The 18,958-nt window shown below is 48.1% G+C and overlaps 1 protein-coding gene across 8 annotated transcripts in view; it reads right to left on the bottom strand.

Annotated features, from left to right (window-relative positions):
• ARHGEF10L (Rho guanine nucleotide exchange factor 10 like) overlaps nucleotides 1–18,958 on the bottom strand; it is a 126,496-nt gene that overhangs the window by 87,653 nt on the left and 19,885 nt on the right. For 6 of the 8 annotated variants that reach the window (XM_035121223.2, XM_035121225.2, XM_035121222.2 and 3 more), the window contains exons 2-5: nucleotides 12,560–12,688; nucleotides 9,743–10,021; nucleotides 9,005–9,032; nucleotides 851–942 (exon numbers count right to left, since the gene is read on the bottom strand). In XM_035121223.2, coding sequence (XP_034977114.2) covers nucleotides 851–942; nucleotides 9,005–9,032; nucleotides 9,743–10,021; nucleotides 12,560–12,596 — 436 coding nt within the window. In that variant the 5' untranslated portion in view covers nucleotides 12,597–12,688. The other 2 variants (XM_035121229.2, XM_035121230.2) reach the window with 1 other exon arrangement.

Below are 18,958 nucleotides of genomic sequence, written 5' to 3'. Positions count from 1 at the left end.
TAGCAGGGCTGAAATCCTGAAGAGCTGCTGCCAGTCAGTGCAGGCGATACTGAACTAGATGGATCAATGATCCAGGCTCCATATATGACAGAGCATCCTATGTTCTGGGTTCATTCATTAAGCTGGGTACAACCTGTGGGTTGCTGGAACGAAACATCCATGTTTGTATGGTAAAGAGTCCAGAGCACTCCCCACCCCAGTTCATAGAACTGTAGCGTTGAAAGGGACCCCGAGAGTCATCTAGTCCAACCCCCTACAAAGCAGGAATCACAGCTAAAGGATGCCGGGCAGATAGACACCCAACCTTTGTTAGTTAAATAAATAAATAAATAAATAAATAAATAAATAAATAAATATTCTTATTATTTATACCCTGCCCATCTGGCTGGGTTTCCCCAGCCACTCTGGGTGGCTCACAACTGAATATTAAAAACCCAATACAGCATTAAACATTAAAAACGTCCCTAAACACGGCTGCCTTCAGATGCCTTCTAAAAGTAAGATGGCTGCTTATTTCCTTGATATCTGACGGGATATCTCCACAGGGCAGGTGCCACTACCGAGAAGGCCCTCTGCCCGGTTCCCTGTAGCCTTACTTCTCGCAGTGAGGGAACCGCCAGAAGGCCCTCGGTGCTGGACGTCAGTGTCTGGGCTGGATGATGGGCGTGGAGACGCTCCTTCGGGTATACAGAACAGAGGCCGTTTAGGGCTTTCGAGGTCAGCACTAACGCTATAACATGAATGAATGAATGACCAAATCAAAGAATCGTAAGGTTGAGAGGGATCCCTGAAATGCAGGAATCAACACAAGGAACCCAGGCCCAAATACCGTGTCCCCCAAGGCCATTACCTCGCTGGGAGTTCCTCCGTTTCCAGCTGTGGGACCGCACCCCAGTTTGCGCACTCCCGGCAATCTCCCCATTGCTGACGGTGCCCAGGAACCTGAAGGCAAAAAGGGACAACCTTTGAGACCTGCCGATCCCTCAAGCCATTTCCTCCGCACCCCACCGCTCAAAAGACCTGTAAACTCCTGGCAGCTCAGTGTACCTGCTCTTTACTTTGGGGGAAAAAGACACGCAAACAGGGATCCTGTTCAAACTGAGGCTCAGAAGGAGGACAGCCACAGACGGACGGTCAAGGACATCCGCCTTCAGATCTTCGCAATGTGGTTTTTCGGCAAATGCAGAAAGTCGGTGCTCTTTTACAGACGTTGCAAAACCGGTTTGTGACACTTCCAAGGCTCTTGAATTCACGGGAGTGATTTTTAAAAGGGTGTTCCAGCTTTACAACCCAGGTCGGAGAAAAGCTGCTTCCCCCCACCACCCCACTCCCAAGTGTTCTGGCCCAAAAGCAGTATTTTTACCCTGTTGGATTGCCCTGAGATCTTATGATGAATCTAATGAATAAAATAGATAAATTTGGGGATTTTTTAGTTTAGAGAAAAGGCCAGTAAAAGGCGATATGATAGACATTTCTAGAATTATACGTGGCATGGAGAATGTGCATAAACAAGTTTCCTTCCCTCTCACTGGAACGCACGGAAGCAGAAATTGCCAACAACGTGGAAGGCTTTAAAAGAGAAGCAGACAAATTTGTGGTGGAGAATTACGGTAGGTTCCTGGCAGCTACCAGCCATAACGGGCCACGCTCTCTCTCCACAGCTGGAGGCCTCAGCGTGTCTGAATACCAGTTGCAGGAAACTGCAGGAGGGGAGGGTGGTCTTGTGTTCGAATCCTGCTTGTGGGTCTCCCTTTGGGGCATCTGGCTGGGCCACTGTGAGAACAGGATACTGGATCTGAGGGGCCATTGGCCTGATCCAGCTGTGTACACCTGATCTTCTTAAGTCACAACTGACAACCACGTGGAGTCCTTATTTGACTTAAGTGAAATTTCGTTTTATCAAAATGTTTTAAACGTTAAAGTTTAAAACCTTAAATGACTCATGCCCCAAATAACCGAAAGGCTGTATTCTTCCCTCTTGGGTGATTGGGGGCGGAGGGGTTAAGATCGGCAAATAGAAATAGAACCTCTTGGTTCCTCTGCTGCTCTTAGAGGTTGGTTCAGAACAGGGTCTTCTCAGTGGCAGCGCCTAAGTAATGGAAGTCCCTCCCACAGAGGTTGACTGATACTTTCTCGGCACAGCTTTCAGCAAAAGCTGAGCATGCAATTCCCTTCCGGGGTCACGTGCCAAAGGTGGGCAGGTTCATTTGCAAAAGTGGATAGAAGCAAATTTCACCTCTGCACATTAGGCTAGCTATTACACGCAAACAGAGTTCAAGGAGACTTTTGCAGCCAGGCAAAAAGCATTCCTGGAAGGTCGACTGGGGACAGCAGATACATTTGGCCCCCAAACCTGAGGCTCCTCCCCAGCCTGTTTTAGAGCATCTACACCTCGCCGAAAAGGCTCCCAGCACAGCTCACCTGCAGCCACTCAAAACCAGAGGCTCCCTGCCCACAGGCTTGCTATCCAAGAGAAGCAGCACAAGAGGAAAACACAGCGGGGAGGGAAGAGGTTTGTGGCTTCGAGTCTCAACACCCGCCCCGCCCACTACCCAAATCGCAGCAATGGGACAGACTATGCAGTGGGAGAAATCATCCCCAAATCAGCTCAGTCAACATACCCTTAAAGACAGCTTGTGGGCCCCGAGTTTGCATCTCCAGCTTCCAAAGGCTGCTGCGGCATTTTATCCCCGACACTGCTGCAGTGGAAGGCGCAATTTCTCTCCCTCTTGCCTTTATGCTGACAGTGCCCAGGCAAGGGAGCGATCAATATTTCCGCCTCACCCTCCTCAACTGCTTTGCCCCACCCCCACCAAGCTCAGCATCCTTCTGAAGATGCCAAGCCCTCGCCTCTCACTGGCTCTCTGCCTGCCTGCACAAACACACACACACACACCGGCTGGGCTTTGGAAATGGATTGCTAAAAGCCTCTAGTTGACAGAGGAGGAAAGAAAAGCTAGAGGCAGTGATGCTTCTGGGTACCAGCTGCTGGAAACCACAGGAGGGGTGGTGGTCTTGAGTTCAAATCCTGCTTGCCGGTTTCCCAGAGGGGCATCTCTGGGCCACTGTGAGAACAGGATGCTGGACTAGGTGAGCCGCTGGCCTCTCTCTCTCTCTCTCTGCAGTGGTGAGAGCTCTGGGGTTCAACTCCCCCAACTCAGCCACATGAAGTTTCCCGGGCAACTTTAGGCTAGTAACTCTCAGGGTAAACTACCTCACAGGGTTGTTGTGGGGATGAAATGGGAGGTAAGAGAAGTATATATATATGCCACCTTGAGCTCTTTGGAGCAAAGAAGCTGGGATAACAATGCAGTACATCAAAATAAAATAAAGTGGTCTCAACCCACTTTAAACGGTCAAAGAATCTAATGACAGCCGGGAGCCAACAAAAATTAAAAAATTGAATGGGTATTATAATTGTAGGATAGAACAGAATAGATCTTTATTCCCCTTGCGGGAACAATGAAATTTCTCGATAGGCCGGGACTGTTTAAGGCGGTCCAGTATTCTGTAAAATGCAGCTTCCTAGGTTCATATAATTCTGCCCGTCCCCATTCATAAATCAATACTAGCACAATTGTAACAGCCATTCAAAAATAAATACTTTCCCCGCAGCTGCCACTAGAGGCCAGAATTGGACTTCCACCTTGACCACCGCCATCTGCTCTGCGATACTGTATATTAAAACCTGTCTTTCTATGACATTTTGGAAATCCCCGTCTTCCTAGTTTCCCAAAACTGCTCTCTCTTTTTTTTTTCTAAAGGCCCCCAGATTCCAAAGTTCACATGTCACCTCCCGGTTTTGCAAGATCCTTATCCCTGGATCCCTGTTCCTCCAGCCACAAAGCCAAAACTTCAGGAACGAAAGCTTGGGGACACCCTTGGGACAAGATGCTCATCTCTGGCCACTGTGCACGTAAAAAGTTCACCAGCCACAACGTGGAGGGAGGCCCCCAGGCAACATGTGGGGCAGGGCATTTTCGCTGCTGCAGAGACGGCGCTTGCTCTAAGGGAAAAGTGAAATTGGGGGAATCAATCAATCCCTGGCTGATCCCCAAATGCAAATGGGAATAAGAGATAGTACATGGAAACAGGGCACCTCTGAGCATGTGCTGAGGGTCTTTCACGAAAACACACCATCCAAGTTGGCGGCCACCAGTCAGCATTGCCTCTTGTGGCAGGCAGTTCCATAGTTTAACTACGCCCTGGGCGGAGGAGGACTTTCTTTTATCCGTATTGAATCTACTTGATCCCGCACAGCATTTGTTTTGGACTATCAACATAAGGAAACAATGTAAATATTTAGGCTGTCAACAGCAAAGCTGGCTCTCAAAACCAAACGCCAGGTAATCACCGGGAAGAAAACAGCAATTAAATTAAGTGGGCTTATGGAAATAAGCTGAATAACAGACTGATTAAGCAACCAGGTTTTTTGAAATATGTTTTGCATTCCCTCCCCCTTAAGAATCTGCAGGCACAAAGCAGCGTGGTGGCTTTCTTGAGCTGTACTCTGCAGTGCCGTAAGGGTCTGCATGGAGGAAAATTGCTATTTCAGGAGAAATGTTTGGCTGGCATACTTTTTTTTACTGCTGTGGATTTTACCTTTGCAAAGCTAAAAACGTAAGCGCTCTTCCAGATCGAGCCAGTGCCCCATCTAATCTGCATCCTGTTCTCTCAGTGGCTGACCAGATGTCACAAACAGAAACTCACAGTGTCCGAACACAAGACCCCCTCTCCCCTCTCTGCAGTTTTCATCACTGCCTCTGACTGTGAAGGCAGAACAGGGCCATTGCGACCTGCAGCAATCCATAACCCTCTTCTCCTCCATGAATTTGTCCCATCCTCTTTTAAAGTCATCCAAGCTGGTGACCTCTTGTGGCAGCGAGTTCCGTGGGTTAGCTCTGCGCTAGGTGAAGCATCTTAAAAAGCAGAGACATCACCTTGCCAACAAAGATCCGTATAGTTAAAGCTATGGGTTTTCCCAGTAGTGATGTATGGAAGTGAGAGCTGGACCATAAAGAAGGCTGATCGCCGAAGAATTGATGCTTTTGAATTATGGTGCTGGAGGAGACTCTTGAGAGTCCCATGGACTGCAAGAAGATCAAACCTATCCATTCTGAAGGAAATCAGCCCTGAGTGCTCCCTGGAAGGACAGATCGTGAAGCTGAGGCTCGAATACTTTGGCCACCTCATGAGAAGAGAAGACTCCCTGGAAAAGACCCTGATGCTGGGAAAGATTGAGGGCACAAGGAGAAGGGGACAACAGAGGACGAGATGGTTGGATAGTGTTCTCGAAGTCTGACCAAACTGCGGGAGGCAGTGGAAGACAGGAGTGCCTGGCGTGCTCTGGTCCATGGGGTCACGAAGAGTCGGACACGACTAAACGACTAAACAACAACAACAGGTGAAGGAGGATTTTCCTTTATCGGACCTGAATCTTTAAACATTCAGCTGCGTTGCACGCCCACTGGTTCTAGTGTTATGAGAGCTGGAGGAAAGCTTTCCTTTCTCCGCTCCCCCCCCCCTGTGCCGTGCATAATTCTATACGCTTCTACCAGGTTTCTTCTTAGTCCTCTTTTCTCTAAACAGCCCAAACGCTGCAACCTTTCTTCCTAAGTGGAACTCTTGGAAAGCAGGACACCTTCAAGAAAACACTTCCAGCCAGGCAAAATCCCCCAAAGAGGGTGCAAGGCAGGGCTAGGGAGAGGCATGGCCTAGGGAGACTTCTGGGGGCCGCATCCAGAGGTTCAGGGGTCCACATTAGCCCCTCCAGGCCTGAGGTGCAGCCCCAACACACACACCCTTTGTTAGACGCTAGTCATAACAACAGCAGCCAAGCCAAGAATTGTCGGGTGTGTGTGTGTGTGGAACAAGAGTTTTATCTGCTAAGCAATTTTCACACACAAAGACACCCACATTTGAATATGGTCCCCAGGAGATTTGCGTCAATATCAAACACGAAAAACCTGCCTTCTAAAAGTTACTCGACTTTGTCGCTTATACCCAGTAAGGCTTTGCAAACCAACCAAGCAACAAATTTGAATGTGGGGGGAGGGAGGGAGGGAGGGAGGGAGGGAGGGAGGGAGGGAGGCAGCTTGACAACCAGAAGTGAATTCCTGGCTGACAAATTGGGAGACCTTTTCAGTCCCAAATCGCCTGGACTTGGTATGTGCTCAGAGGGACTCTCGTTCCTTGGTTCCCTAATTTAGGTCTCCCATACCAAGCTGCTGTTCTCCACCTGGTTCCACCTGGTAGGGATTAGGATTAAAAACACATTTTTTTTCCTCCTGCCCACCCCCTTACCTTGAGAGGAAAAGGCTGTTGAAACACCCATAATCTAAGTTGCCAGACCAGGCCATGTAAACAAGAACTTTCCTTGACACTCGAAGGCCTGCAGGCTCTGCTGGCTGCATCCCAAAAGCTCCCTCTCTTATCACCTGGAGAGGGAGGGGTTAAGAAGCCAGCAGGGAAGAGGGAGCTACCTGCTGTTTAACCCTCCAGCTGCCAGATCCAGGAAACGACCCAAGAACTTTAGGAGGAAGCAGCTACCACGATCTCCCGGCATCTCTCCTGAAATTGATACCACCTGTTCTGGGCTAGCCAGGGTGATAGCCCAAGCCTCAGGTGAGCCAGGGTGAGGCCTCACAGATGGAGCTGGACTACAACTCCCATCGGCGCCAAGTCAGGGATGGTAAAAAGGAAGCTAGATTCCATCTGGAGCAGTGCTTCTCAGCCTTGGCTCTCCAGCTGGTTTTAGACTACAATTCCCATCATCCCTGACCGCCGACTCCTAACTGAACTCCATTCAATATATTTGATAGCGTCTTCTTTAATCGAAGGCAGGGTTTCCCAAATCTGGGTCTCCAGCTGGTTTTGGACTACAATTCCCATCATCCCTGACCACTGGTCCTGCTAGCTAGGGACGATGGGAGTTGCAGTCCAAAAACAGCTGACCCAAGTCGGGGAAGCCCTGATCTGCAGAGTCACAGGTTTCTCCTCCCTGCTTTAGAATAAAGCAGAGTTGTGATGGAGGTAGCCTCGGGCAGCGAAGGCAAGTGAGGGTCTAGTTCAGGAATGGGCAAGCTGCTGCGGCTGGACAACTCCCATCATCCCCAGCCAGAATGGCCAATGTTCAATGCCAAGTTGCTTTCCAGCAGCATTTGAAAAGCGACAGGTTCACCACTGCTGTGTTAAAAGAAGGCAGAGTTGTGATGGAAATAGCCCAGGGCAGTGAAGGCAAGTGAGGGTCTCATTCAGGGATGGGGAGCCTGTGACCCTATAGATGTTCCTCGACAGCATGGCCAGAGGACCAGTGGCAGGGCCGGATTTAGATTTGATGAGGCCTTAAGCTACTGAACGTAATGGGGCCCTTTATATGTCCAGCTGTCCTTTGTCAACAACAAATTGTCACTGTTTTTTTGTGTTGAATATATGACAAATGGTAATTTATGGACCTACGGTAATAGGTATCTAAAGCCATTTGCACATAACAAATAGGAGCCTGCACAACACAAAACACTGTTGCTGGATATAGGTTTCATTTTATTTGTTTTTATTTTATTTTATATTTTGGACATGTACATCCAGGTTTTTTTTCCCCTTTAAATTTTTTGGGGGCCCCCAAGAGAGTGGGGCCCTAAGCTATAGCTTGTTTAGCTTATACGTAAGTAAATCTGGCGCTGACCAGTGGTCAGGGATGAAGAGGGTGGGAGTTTTGTCTAGGATAATAATAATAATAATAATAATAATAATAATAATAATAATAATAATAATAATTTATTATTTATACCCCGCCCATCTGGCCGGGTTCCCCCAGCCACTCTGGGCGGCTTCCAACAAAACATTAAAATACAGAAATCCATCAAACATTAAAAGCTTCCCTAAACAGGGCTGCCTTGAGATGCCTTCTAAAGGTCTGGTAATTGTTGTTTTCTTTGAATTCTGGTGGGAGGGCATTCCACAGGGTGGGTGCCACTACCGAGAAGGCCCTCTGCCTGGTTCCCTGTAACTTAGCTTCTCGCAGCGAGGGAACCGCCAGAAGGCCCTTGGCACTGGACCTCAGTGTCCGGGCAGAACGATGGGGGAACGATGCAGCTAACCGCATTCTGGGTTAGCTGCAGTTTCCGGGTCACCTTCAAAGGATCAACCAGAGGTTCCCCACCCCTTAAAAGAAGCCAGAGTGGAAATGGACGTATCCAGGGACAGTGAAGGCAAGTGAGGGTCTAGCTCAGGGATGGGGAGGCTGTGGCCCTCCAGGCATTTGGGGACCCAAAACTCCCATCAGTCCCAGCCAGCATGGCAAAATGGAGAGGGCTGGAGGCAGCAATCGAGTCCAGCAACATCCCGAGGGCACATCCAGGTTCAAAACCACACCCTTAAGCCCTGGTGCATTTCAGGGGAAATAAAAATCCAGACGTGAACAAGACATGCCTATGGCGGAGTCATACCCATTCAGATACATCAGGGGTGATATGATAGCCATGTTCAAATATATGAAAGGATGTCATATGGAGGAGGGAGAAAGATTGTTTTCTGCTGCTCCAGAGAAGCGGACACGGAGCAATGGATTCAAACTTTAAGAAAGAAGATTCCACCTAAGCATTAGGAAGAACTTCCTGACAGTAAGAGCTGTTCAGCAGTGGAATTTGCTGCCAAGGAGTGTGGTGGAGTCTCCTTCTTTGGAGGTCTTTAAGCAGAGGCTTGACAGGCATATGTCAGGAATGCTTTGATGGTGTTTCCTGCTTGCCAGGGGGTTGGACTGGATGGCCCTTGTGGTCTCTTCCAACTCTATGATTCTATGAACATGCCAGGCATAACCTCTGGAAAGGAAAGGTTGCTTTGAGAAACCCTGAGGCCAAGAGGAGGAAGGGTGAGGGGGCTGGGGTTTTCTTCCCCCCATCTCACAAATGCCACTTTCCTGTTCCTATTTCCTGTTCCTATTTCCTTTTAAAAAATATTATATATCTACACTATGTATGCACGAATTTTTTTTAGCGCCACTTACTCTGAATGCGTCGGTGAGCCCAGGTGATCTGCCAGGAAAGAAATAGACAAAAGATGGTCAGTTGGTACCCAAGAAAGCCGCTCTTGTGTCACAGAGTCCTAGATGCTCATCTAGCCCAACCACCTGCAATACAGGAATCACAATGTATCAGATTGGTTACTGTGGCTCAGAGGGGGTTGGAGGAAGGCCCGGGAGACCTGGGTTCGAATCCCCAGCCGGCCATGAAGCTCAATGGGACGACCTTCGTTCTCCCTCAGCCCTGACCTACCTCACAGGGTCATTGTGAGGTTGGAAATGGAGGAAAGGGGCAGGGCAAGCGAAGCGTGCAATTCTAAGCTCCCTGGTTTTAACTGAGCAAGATGCCTTTTAAAAAGAGAGAGACTGAAAATCTGAGAAAAAGGAAATTGTCGAACGGAAACCCGCTCTTTAATGCAGAATCTAGATCAGGCATCCCCAAACTGCGACCCTCCAGATGTTTTGGCCTACAACTCCCATGATCCCTAGCTAACATGACCAGGCATGATGGGAATTGTAGTCCAAAACATCTGGAGAGCCAAAGTTTGGGGATGCCTGATCTAGATGATCCTTTAGGTTTTAACCATTACTGGGTACTGGACCCTGAGAACTGGAAGGGTCTCTGGGCATTATCCAGACTGACCCCCACCCCAAAACCCACAAGCTGCCGGTAACTGGTAGAGGGTTGAAACTGGTTCAGAAGCCTGGTGTAGATGTGCTTACCAAAGTTCGTGGCCGAGTCAGAATGGGTCATAGGAACCCGGTCCTCCAGCAGAGTCTCTTCGGCCTCCCAGTCTTCCAGGGGTTCAAGGTCATCGCTGATGCTGGATCTCCGCCTCTGAGGTGGGCCCTGCACAGCCCCCCTGGTGCCCAGCTCGGTCCTGGCATTGCTGACCACCACCCGGCCGTCCTCATCCTCGCTGTCCTCAAAGTCAAAGGCCTCGCCCCCCTCGTCCTCCCCCTCCGTCGAGATCTCCAAAACGCCCTGCATGGCCCCGTCTCCTGGAAAGCAGAAGGGAGCGCGGGGGGGGGGGGGGACACACACACAGATCAGCAATTTGGTGGTCTGCAGCCCTTCATTCAGAACAATGAGGGCCAGAAACTTGCTTTATGTTTAAGTCCATAGCTCAGAGGTGAGAGCACCCGCTTTGCACACAGTCTAAAAGCCTGGAGAGCTGCTGCCGGCCAGTGTAGGCAGCACTGAGCTGGATGGACAAGTGTTCTGATGCCTTTTAAGCAAATTCTTGTGCTCCTATGTCCCATTCGGTTGTTTTGTTATTATTTTATTTCATGACATTTATACACCTCTTGGTTGTTGGTTGTTGTTTTTTTTAAAAAAAATCTGTTGTCTACAAAAAGATAAAACAAGGGGAAATGCAATACTTTAAAAGTTAAAATGCTCAAACAGGCTGGAACTCACATCATTTTTCTAGGGGTCTGGGCAGGCTGGCCCATGAATGTTTTTGGCAGGCACTTAAAAAACACACAGCACTGCTTGTTATCAATAGGCAGGGAGTTCCAAAGTTCAGGAGCTGGTTGAGTCCTTGCAAATGCAGAATGAGCATTATGTGGCAAATATAGTAGTGCCAGTTCCAATTGACGCAGTAAAAAAAGGCACATAGAGATTCCTTTGTTCTCCCCATATTAAAAAAAACATTTTTTAAATAACCTGACAATAGTTTATTTTGCCTTGTGGCGGACAGTGAGCAAGGGGGAGTGTTTGCAAACTCAAGCCGCTGTCATTAAACAGGTTTGCAGGTGGCAGCGAGGTTTTATACCTCAGGATTAATCCCCTGCTTCCTGGCAGGAGCTCAAGGCTAGGAGGGTGTGCTAAATTGGGAGCAAGGAGGAACCGGATCCTGTGCTAGAAGCTTGGCCCTCTGTTGCCAAGTTCTAAACTGACCTGGCTGGCAATGGAAGGAAAAGACCTTAGATGCCCACGTCTGCTGATTTCACATAACCATAGAACTGTAAGCTGAAAGGTACCCCCCAAAACATCTAGCCCAGGGGTCAGCAAACTTTTTCAGCAGGGGGCCGGTCCACTGTCCCTCAGACCTTGTGGGGGGGGGGCGGACTATATTTTTGGGGAAAAAATATGAACGAATTCCTATGCCCCACAAATAACCCAGAGATGCATTTTAAATAAAAGGTCACATTCTACTCATGTAAAAACACCAGGCAGGCCCCACAAATAGCCCAGAGATGTAAAAACATGCTGATTCCTGGACCATCCGCAGGCCGGATTTAGAAGGCGATTGGGCCGCATCCGGCCCCTGGGCCTTAGTTTTGGGGGTGGACCCCTGATCTAGCCCAACCCCCCTGCAATGATGTTTATAACATGATGCGTGGCCTGGAGAAAGCGGATAGGTCCGTCTCTTCTAATGTCAAAAGCCACAGCCATCCACTGAATCCGAACGTTGAAAGATTCAGAATGGATAAAATAACTGTGCAGAAAGAACCCAAGACATTTTGCAAAGCGCTTTCAAGACCTATCTGCTGATCGCTGAAAAAATACACCCAGTACACCTCACCTCCCCCCCCTTTATAATTTGTTGTTTCTGCCTCGGCAGCACCAACAAGGACTAGAAAATGGCTTTATATCTACAGGAAAGCTCAGTTTCCCTCTGAACTGCTGGAACATATTCTGCGTCACCTGGATGGTGTGGGTGGGTGTGGGTGGGTGTGTCACTTCCCTAGACAGCTGCCCCTGCCCCAATCTCTTTACTGTATTTTAAAAAGGGAAAGGAAAAAAAAATCAGAATGGTGTCGCTATTTGATGAGGAGTGGAGCAAAGATCAGGTAGACCGGAGGTTGGTGGAGTGAAATTTATAGAAGGTTGGAAAACTGACAGAAAACACCACCTTCTTTTGGAACCCAAGTATTAACACTTAAAGCTGTAACAACTCTGCAAGTAGTTTAAGGAACTGAAGAGAATATACGAATTGCATTTGCCATCTTGCTTACAAGCCTGCATCCACCAAATCTTTATGAGAGAGAGAGAGAGAGAGAGAGAGAGAGAGAGAGAGAGAGAGAGAGAGAGAGAGAGAGAGAGAGAGAGAGGAGAGATGATAGATGAATAGATAGATAGATAGATAGATAGATAGATAGATAGATAGATAGATAGATAGATAGATAGGAGGGGGGGAGAGAGAGAGAGAGAGAGAGAGAGAGAGAGAGAGAGAGAGAGAGAGAGAGAGAGAGAGAGATGATAGATAGATAGATAGATAGATAGATAGATAGATAGATAGATAGATAGATAGATATCAGATAGATAGATAGATAGATAGATAGATAGATAGATAGATAGATAGATAGATATGAGAGAGGGAGAGAGAGAGAGGGAGAGAGAGATGTCTAAATATAGTTTAACTGTCTTGAAAGAATTCCATCTCCTGGCAGATCTTTTGCTTAGCTAATTTTGTTGTCAAATAAAACCTTTTCCCTCCTTAACATCCCTAAGTCTCCAAGTACCAGAGTTTTCTTTAGAAGAAGCAGAAATAGCCAGAAGTAGTGTGAGAGGGCATGCCTCAGTGACAGTACCTATCGAAGACGGTTGGGGTGGTTGAGAGGTGGCCATCTCCTTTTCTCTCTGTGTGTGTGTCTGTCTGTCTCTCAACCACTGTTTTCTGACGCTTCTGTACCGGAGCCTTTCCCTGGTGTTTTCCTAAGCTGAAGGGAGGAAAAGAAATTAGTTCAGGCGGGACTCTGTTCTTCCAGGAAGCAAACCCCCCAGTCTCATTTCCCTCTAATCCTTTCCCCCTTTCAAGACTGTTGCAACAGCTCCTGCTTCCCTGCCTGGGAATCTCAGAATCTGCATCAGGCGGAAAGGTGATAGTTGCAAGAATATGTGCATCCAATGTTCTTTTGTGTTCTGGGCAATTTCCACTCAATTTCCTTCCAGACACAGCTGCAAAGGTTATTCAGGAACCAACACAAGGCCTTCTGGCCCTTGCACGTTCTTTCCCCCATGAGGGCTAGGAACTTATATTTTTACAGGAAAGCTAGAAAATTAGGGGTGGGGTCTTATCCCACCTTTCTAAAGCAGGGTATGCATGAGACGACTGTCATATGAGACCCCATTGACCAAGTTTCTGTAACGCCTATTTGGATTGCGAGATGAGGATATCAGAGCTCGTATGAGAACACAGGAAGCTGCCTGAGTCAGACCCATGGCTCCATCTAGCTCAGTATTGTCGACACTGACTGGCAGCAGGGTTCCAGGCAGGGAGTCTTTCCCCAACCCTACCAGGATATGTTGCTGGAGATTGAACCTGGAACCTTCTGCACCCTGCAGGGTTTGGATTGCATAGATAGACGGAGAGGAAATCACATCTTGTATCAAGGATTTGGACAACCCGGTCACTGGCCAATCCTCCCCTTCTTGGCTGGCATTCTGCTAACCAATTGCACCTCTGAGCCAAATGAATCCAACAAAATCAGCCCAGCATTCTATCGCTCATCAAGGCACTTCCGGATTAGCCCAGAGGAAGCGTGGTGGGAGGGGAAGGCCCTCTAAACTACGGAACTCGCTGCCACAGGAAGCAGGGGTGGCCACCAACTTGGGTGGCTTTAAAAGAGGATTAGACAAATTCACAGAGGAGGAGAGGGCTACCCATGGCTACTAGCCCCGATGGCTAGGCTCTACCTCCACGGTCAGAGGCAAGAATGCTTCTGAATGCCAGTTCCTGGAAACTTGACATTGGGGGAGAGTTGCTTTTGTGCGTGGGTCCGGCTTGCAGGCTTCCTTTGGGGACACCTAGGTGGCCACTGTGAGAACAGGAGGCTGTGCCAGATGGGCCGCTGGTTCGATCCAGCAGCCTCCTCTTATGTTCTTATGTTACGGCGGGATACGAAACCTAGCAAAATGCTTACTGAATAAGCTCGCAAACACCCCAGCGCAACCTTTAGCTCACTTAATGGCCTCTGGCACGCTTGAAGGCGCTTTCCGATAAATGGAGATGACTCTGAAAATCAGTGTCCAACATGCACTAAATGTATTATAAACACCGACAACTGGGAAACACTGGCCTGCGAGCGCTCCGTTTGGAGAACAGCCTTTACCAAAGGTGTCATGAGTTTTGAAGATGTTCAAACTCAGGGCGAAAGGGAGAAACGCGCTAAGAGGAAGGAACGCTTGGCAAACCCTTGCCGTGATCAACTCCCGCCCGGAAACCTAGGTCCCCACTGTGGAAGGACGTGTGGATCCAGAACTGGCCTCCACAGTCACTTATGGACTCACTGTTAAAACCGTATATATGGAAGACAATCTTACTCAGCTACGAGGGATCGCTAAAGGAGAAGAAAACATGGAAATGGATGCAGGGAGCCCAAGGTGGAATCTAGACACATATTTTAAAAACGGTGTGAAAATGCTTTTTTAAAAAAAGCATTTTGAAAATTTGTTGAATTTACCGTAAGCTCACCATAGCCATCTAATGTCACGTTTGTATAATGCACTTAAAACGTATTTGCAGCTGTGTAGCAGGTGGCACTGTGGTCTAAACCACAGAGCGAGGGCTTGCCGATCAGAAGGTCGGCGGTTCGAATCCCCGCAAGGGAGTGAGTTCCCGTTGCTCGGTCCCAGCTCCTGCCAACCTAGCAGTTCGAAAGCACGTCAAAGTGCAAGTAGATAAATAGGTACCACTCCAGCGGGAAGGTAAATGGTATTTCCATGCGCTGCTCTGGCTTCGCCAGAAGCGGCTTAGTCATGCTGGCCACATGACCCGGATAAACTGCCTGCGGACAAACGGCAGTAAAGTGAGATGAGCGCCGCAACCCCAGAGTCGTCCGTGACTGGACCTGATGGTCAGGGGTCCCTTTACCTTTAGCTGAGTCCTAAGATGCAACAAACCGCATCCCAGGAACCTTAACCCTCCTGCCATTAACCTTGTCACATGATGACACAGGAGCAGAGGGAAAAGTCCCTCCAACCTCTGCGAGTTGGCATATGGCGGAGTCCATAAAACCGCGGACAATCTCATGCGGATCCTGTTACCCATTTGTCCGGTTTTGCAGGAGTACAGTGTTACCTTGGTTTACGAACTTAATTCGTTCCGCAAGTCTGTTCTTAAACCAAAGCGTTCTTAAACCAAGGCGAGCTTTGCCATAGCAGCGGGGGACTCAATTTACAAATGGAACACACTCAACAGGAAGCGAAACAAACCAAAGCACCTACTTCTGGGTTTTCAGCGTTCTTAATCCAAGTTGTTCATAAACTAAACTGTTATTCAACCAAGGTACCACTGTATTGATTATTTCCCCTACAGTGAAATCTCTTTGTCTATCTGTCTGCCTTTTAAAAAAAGAATTAAAAAGACTTGCAAAATTCTAGATCAATTAGCCATTTCCACCGCTTATTTTGCAAGGGGGCGAGGGAGGATGTAACTCTGCGAATTTTCCTCCATCCCAGACTCACTCGCCGGAACCAGATGGTGGGCGTTGGTTTTTTTAAAAGAAGCAAACCTCAGTAAGCTTTAGAGCAAATCCGTCAGGTGGTGAACATATGGAAGCTGTCAAGAAACAAGTAGGGCTCTCGATATATCACGAAGCCACAAGATCTGCGGGTCGACAGATTCAGCAAGGCTTCCTGATGCCCAGCCTCCTTTATATACAGTGGTACCTTGGTTCTCAAACGCCTTGGTACGCAAACAACTTGAAACCAAAACACTGCAAACCCGGAAGTAAGTGTTCCGGTTTGCTAACTTTGTTCGGAAGCCAAATGTGCACCGTTTTGAACGCCACGCTTCCATTTTGAGTACCACACTTCCGAATTGAGTGTTACACTTCCGTTTTGAGTACCACGCTTCCGTTTTGAGTGCTACGCTGAGGTCTGTCTGTTTTTGCTATTTATTTAGCGTTTGTGTGGCTTTTTTATTTTGTTTCTTTGTGACTGTGTGGAACCCAATTCAGCTACTTATGGATTGTGTGACCGCAGGACATTGTTTGTTGCTTTCATTTTCTCATTAGAACGGATTAATCCATTTTGCATTAATTTCTACGGGAAAACGCCCCTTGGTTATGGAACGCTTTGGTTTTGGAATGGACTTGCGGAACGGGTTAAGTTTGAGAACCAAGGTACAACTGTGAGCGCCCTTTAGAGTTTCCTATCCTGGACAAGCCAATATTTCGCTTTCCCAACAGGACAAGAATGTTTGTCCGCATTCTGTTGCTATGAGTTCTCCTCTCCTCCTCCCAGGGGATGAGAACACCCAAGAACATGCTGTGACTTCACAGGGAGGCTTGGCCAATGACTAGGAAAAGCATGTTGCAGGAATGCAACAATAAAATCTGCATTGTTTTGACAATGGGAATGCAAATATATGATAGGTCACATCATATCTGACTGCAAATTCTCACACAGACAGCCCCCCCCTTTTTTTAGTTCTAATGCAAGAGAAACTATTTTGTTTGTGTGGTTGCATATGTTTGTATACGTGTGTGTGTGTGTGTGTGTGTGTGTGTGTGTGTGTGTGTACACACCCATGCCCATGCACCCGGACTATACATTTTGCTTAACATTCACCCTTTATTTTGCATGATCCGTTTGTTCATTTAAAAAGCATTCATTCAAGCACTTTTAAAAAAAAATCTCTCAGTGGTGTGCAGCATTTTAAAAACTGAGTGATGCTTTTAAAATCAAAATGTAAAGTATGAAACACAAGTATAAAAGCACATAGTATAAATAATGCCAGGAATCCAGGGGAAACAAATCACACTTATTTTCATGTCTTTCCAAGACACCTGAAGCAATGGATGGACCATACTTCACTTAGGACCCGGAAACTGCAACTAATCCAGAATGCAGCAGCGAGACTGGTGGCTTGGAGCAGCCGCCGAGACCACATAACAACCGTCTTGAAAGACCTACATTGGCTCCCAGTACTTTCCGAGCACAATTCAAAGTGTTGGTGCTGAGCTTTAAAGCCCTAAACGGCCTCAGTCCAGTATACCTGAAGGAGCATCTCCACCCCCATCGTTCTGCCCGGACACTGAGGTCCAGTGCCGAGAGCCTTCTGGCGGTTCCCTCGTTGCGAGAAGCCAAGTTGCAGGGAACCAGGCAGAGGGCCTTCTCGGTGGTGGCGCCCACCCTGTGGAACACCCTCCCACCAGATGATGATGATAATAACAATTATGATTATGATTGTGATTATTATTATTATTTATACCCCGCCCATCTGGCCGGGTTCCCCCAGCCACTCTGGGTGGCTTCCAACAAAACATTAAAATACAGAAATCAAACATTAAAAGCTTCCCTAAACAGGGCTGCCTTGAGATGCCTTCTAAAGGTCTGGTAATTGTTGTTCTCTTTGACCTCTGGTGAGATGACAAAAAGAAAAACAACTACCAGACTTTTAGAAGACATCTGAAGGCAGCCCTGTTTAGGGAAGCTTTTAAAATTTAATAGAATGTTTTATTTTAATAATTTGTTAATAAATTATTATTATTATTATTATTATTGCTGTTAATTAACATAAAAATAATTGTTTAATTACCCAGTGGCTGAGCACAGGCAAAGTGTCCCAGGTTCAGAAGTGGGCGTGGTCAGGAGTAAAAGTGGGTGGAGCAAAAGGCAACTTTTGTGGTTCAAGCACTGGCGGAGGAAGAAGGATGCGGGGGGAATGCACCGCCCCTGGCAGCACGATCCCAGTGGGGTGCCATCGCGGCTGCCACACCACCCACGCTGGGCACCACACCCCAGCAGCCGGCGCACCACACCCCCAGGACATGCACCACGCCCCTGTGGGCAGCATAGCTGTCAAGTTCTCCCTTATTTTTAAAGCGAAATGCCCTTATGCTGAATAGGCTTCCTTGCGAGAAAAGGGAAAACTTGACAGCTATGGCGGGCAGCATGCCACGCCCCCGGGACACGCACCACCCATGCTTCCACCTACCCCCCCCCCCCCGGTGCCAGAGCATGAAGCTCCGCCACTGGGTTCAAATCCACCCCAGGATTCCTGCATTGCAAGAGGTTGAGCTAGATGACATTTAGGGTTCCCTCCAACTCTACTATTCTAGGATTCTATGATTTCAGCCAAGCAAAAGCCAGAGATTTCTACACACACACACTCACCTGTTTCTCTCTCTCTCTCCCTCTCCCTCTCTCTCTCTCCCTCTCTCTCTCCCCCTCCCTCTCCCTCTCTCTTTCTCTTCTGTTCAGAAGCCTGATAACACTTCAGAGATGTATCTCAGCCAAGCAAAAGTATCTGAGGAGGGTTCAAATCTGGGCCACCGAGGGGCGTGGATTTGGGACAAGGGGAGTGACTTGGAGAGAGTCCTGTGGGCCAGATTGAGAGGGCCAGGGGGCCACATTCAGCCTGTGGGCTGGAGGCTCTTCTTCCCTGGTTCAAGCCCTCCTGTTCAATCCCACCTTTGGGCCAACGATTAAATCTTTAACCTCTCTTCCTGTGCCGCCTCCGGAAAAGAGATCCTCTCATTTGGTTTCAGATCCTTTGACGTTCAGGAGGGGCAGGCAGCAAAGAGAGAGCTCCCGACAACACAAAAATCTTTAACTGGGTAAACCAAACATCTCCAGGAGCCAAGAATGTCCACATGACCAGCGATCACTCCCAGCAATGAGACATTTCTTTCGCTGGGAGAGAACAGTCCAAACTTGCTCAATCTCCAGCGTTGTGTCAACATTGCCCAAACCACACAGACAGAGAAATAGAGACCGTCGGAAAGGCCTGGCTGCTGGATTGAGCATCCTGTTCTCCACATTTTTCGCTGAAAACAATACAGCGGAGAGATGCCTGCCCTGATGTCAATCGGCAGGGAGTTCTGGAGTTCTCCAATGAAGGAGTGATTCCTCGCAAGGGCAGAACGAATGTTATATGTGAAACCTAGTTTTAAAATGCCAGGTGTGCAGATTGAACCGGCCGCCTGGGCATAATTGGGGCACGGCGATCGTTCAGGTAAAGAGGTAATATGATAGCCATCTGC

This window comes from Zootoca vivipara, chromosome 6, assembly GCF_963506605.1.
Source record: "Zootoca vivipara chromosome 6, rZooViv1.1, whole genome shotgun sequence".
Classification (NCBI taxonomy): domain Eukaryota; kingdom Metazoa; phylum Chordata; class Lepidosauria; order Squamata; family Lacertidae; genus Zootoca; species Zootoca vivipara.
This window is presented reverse-complemented; position numbering and strand designations above follow the sequence as displayed.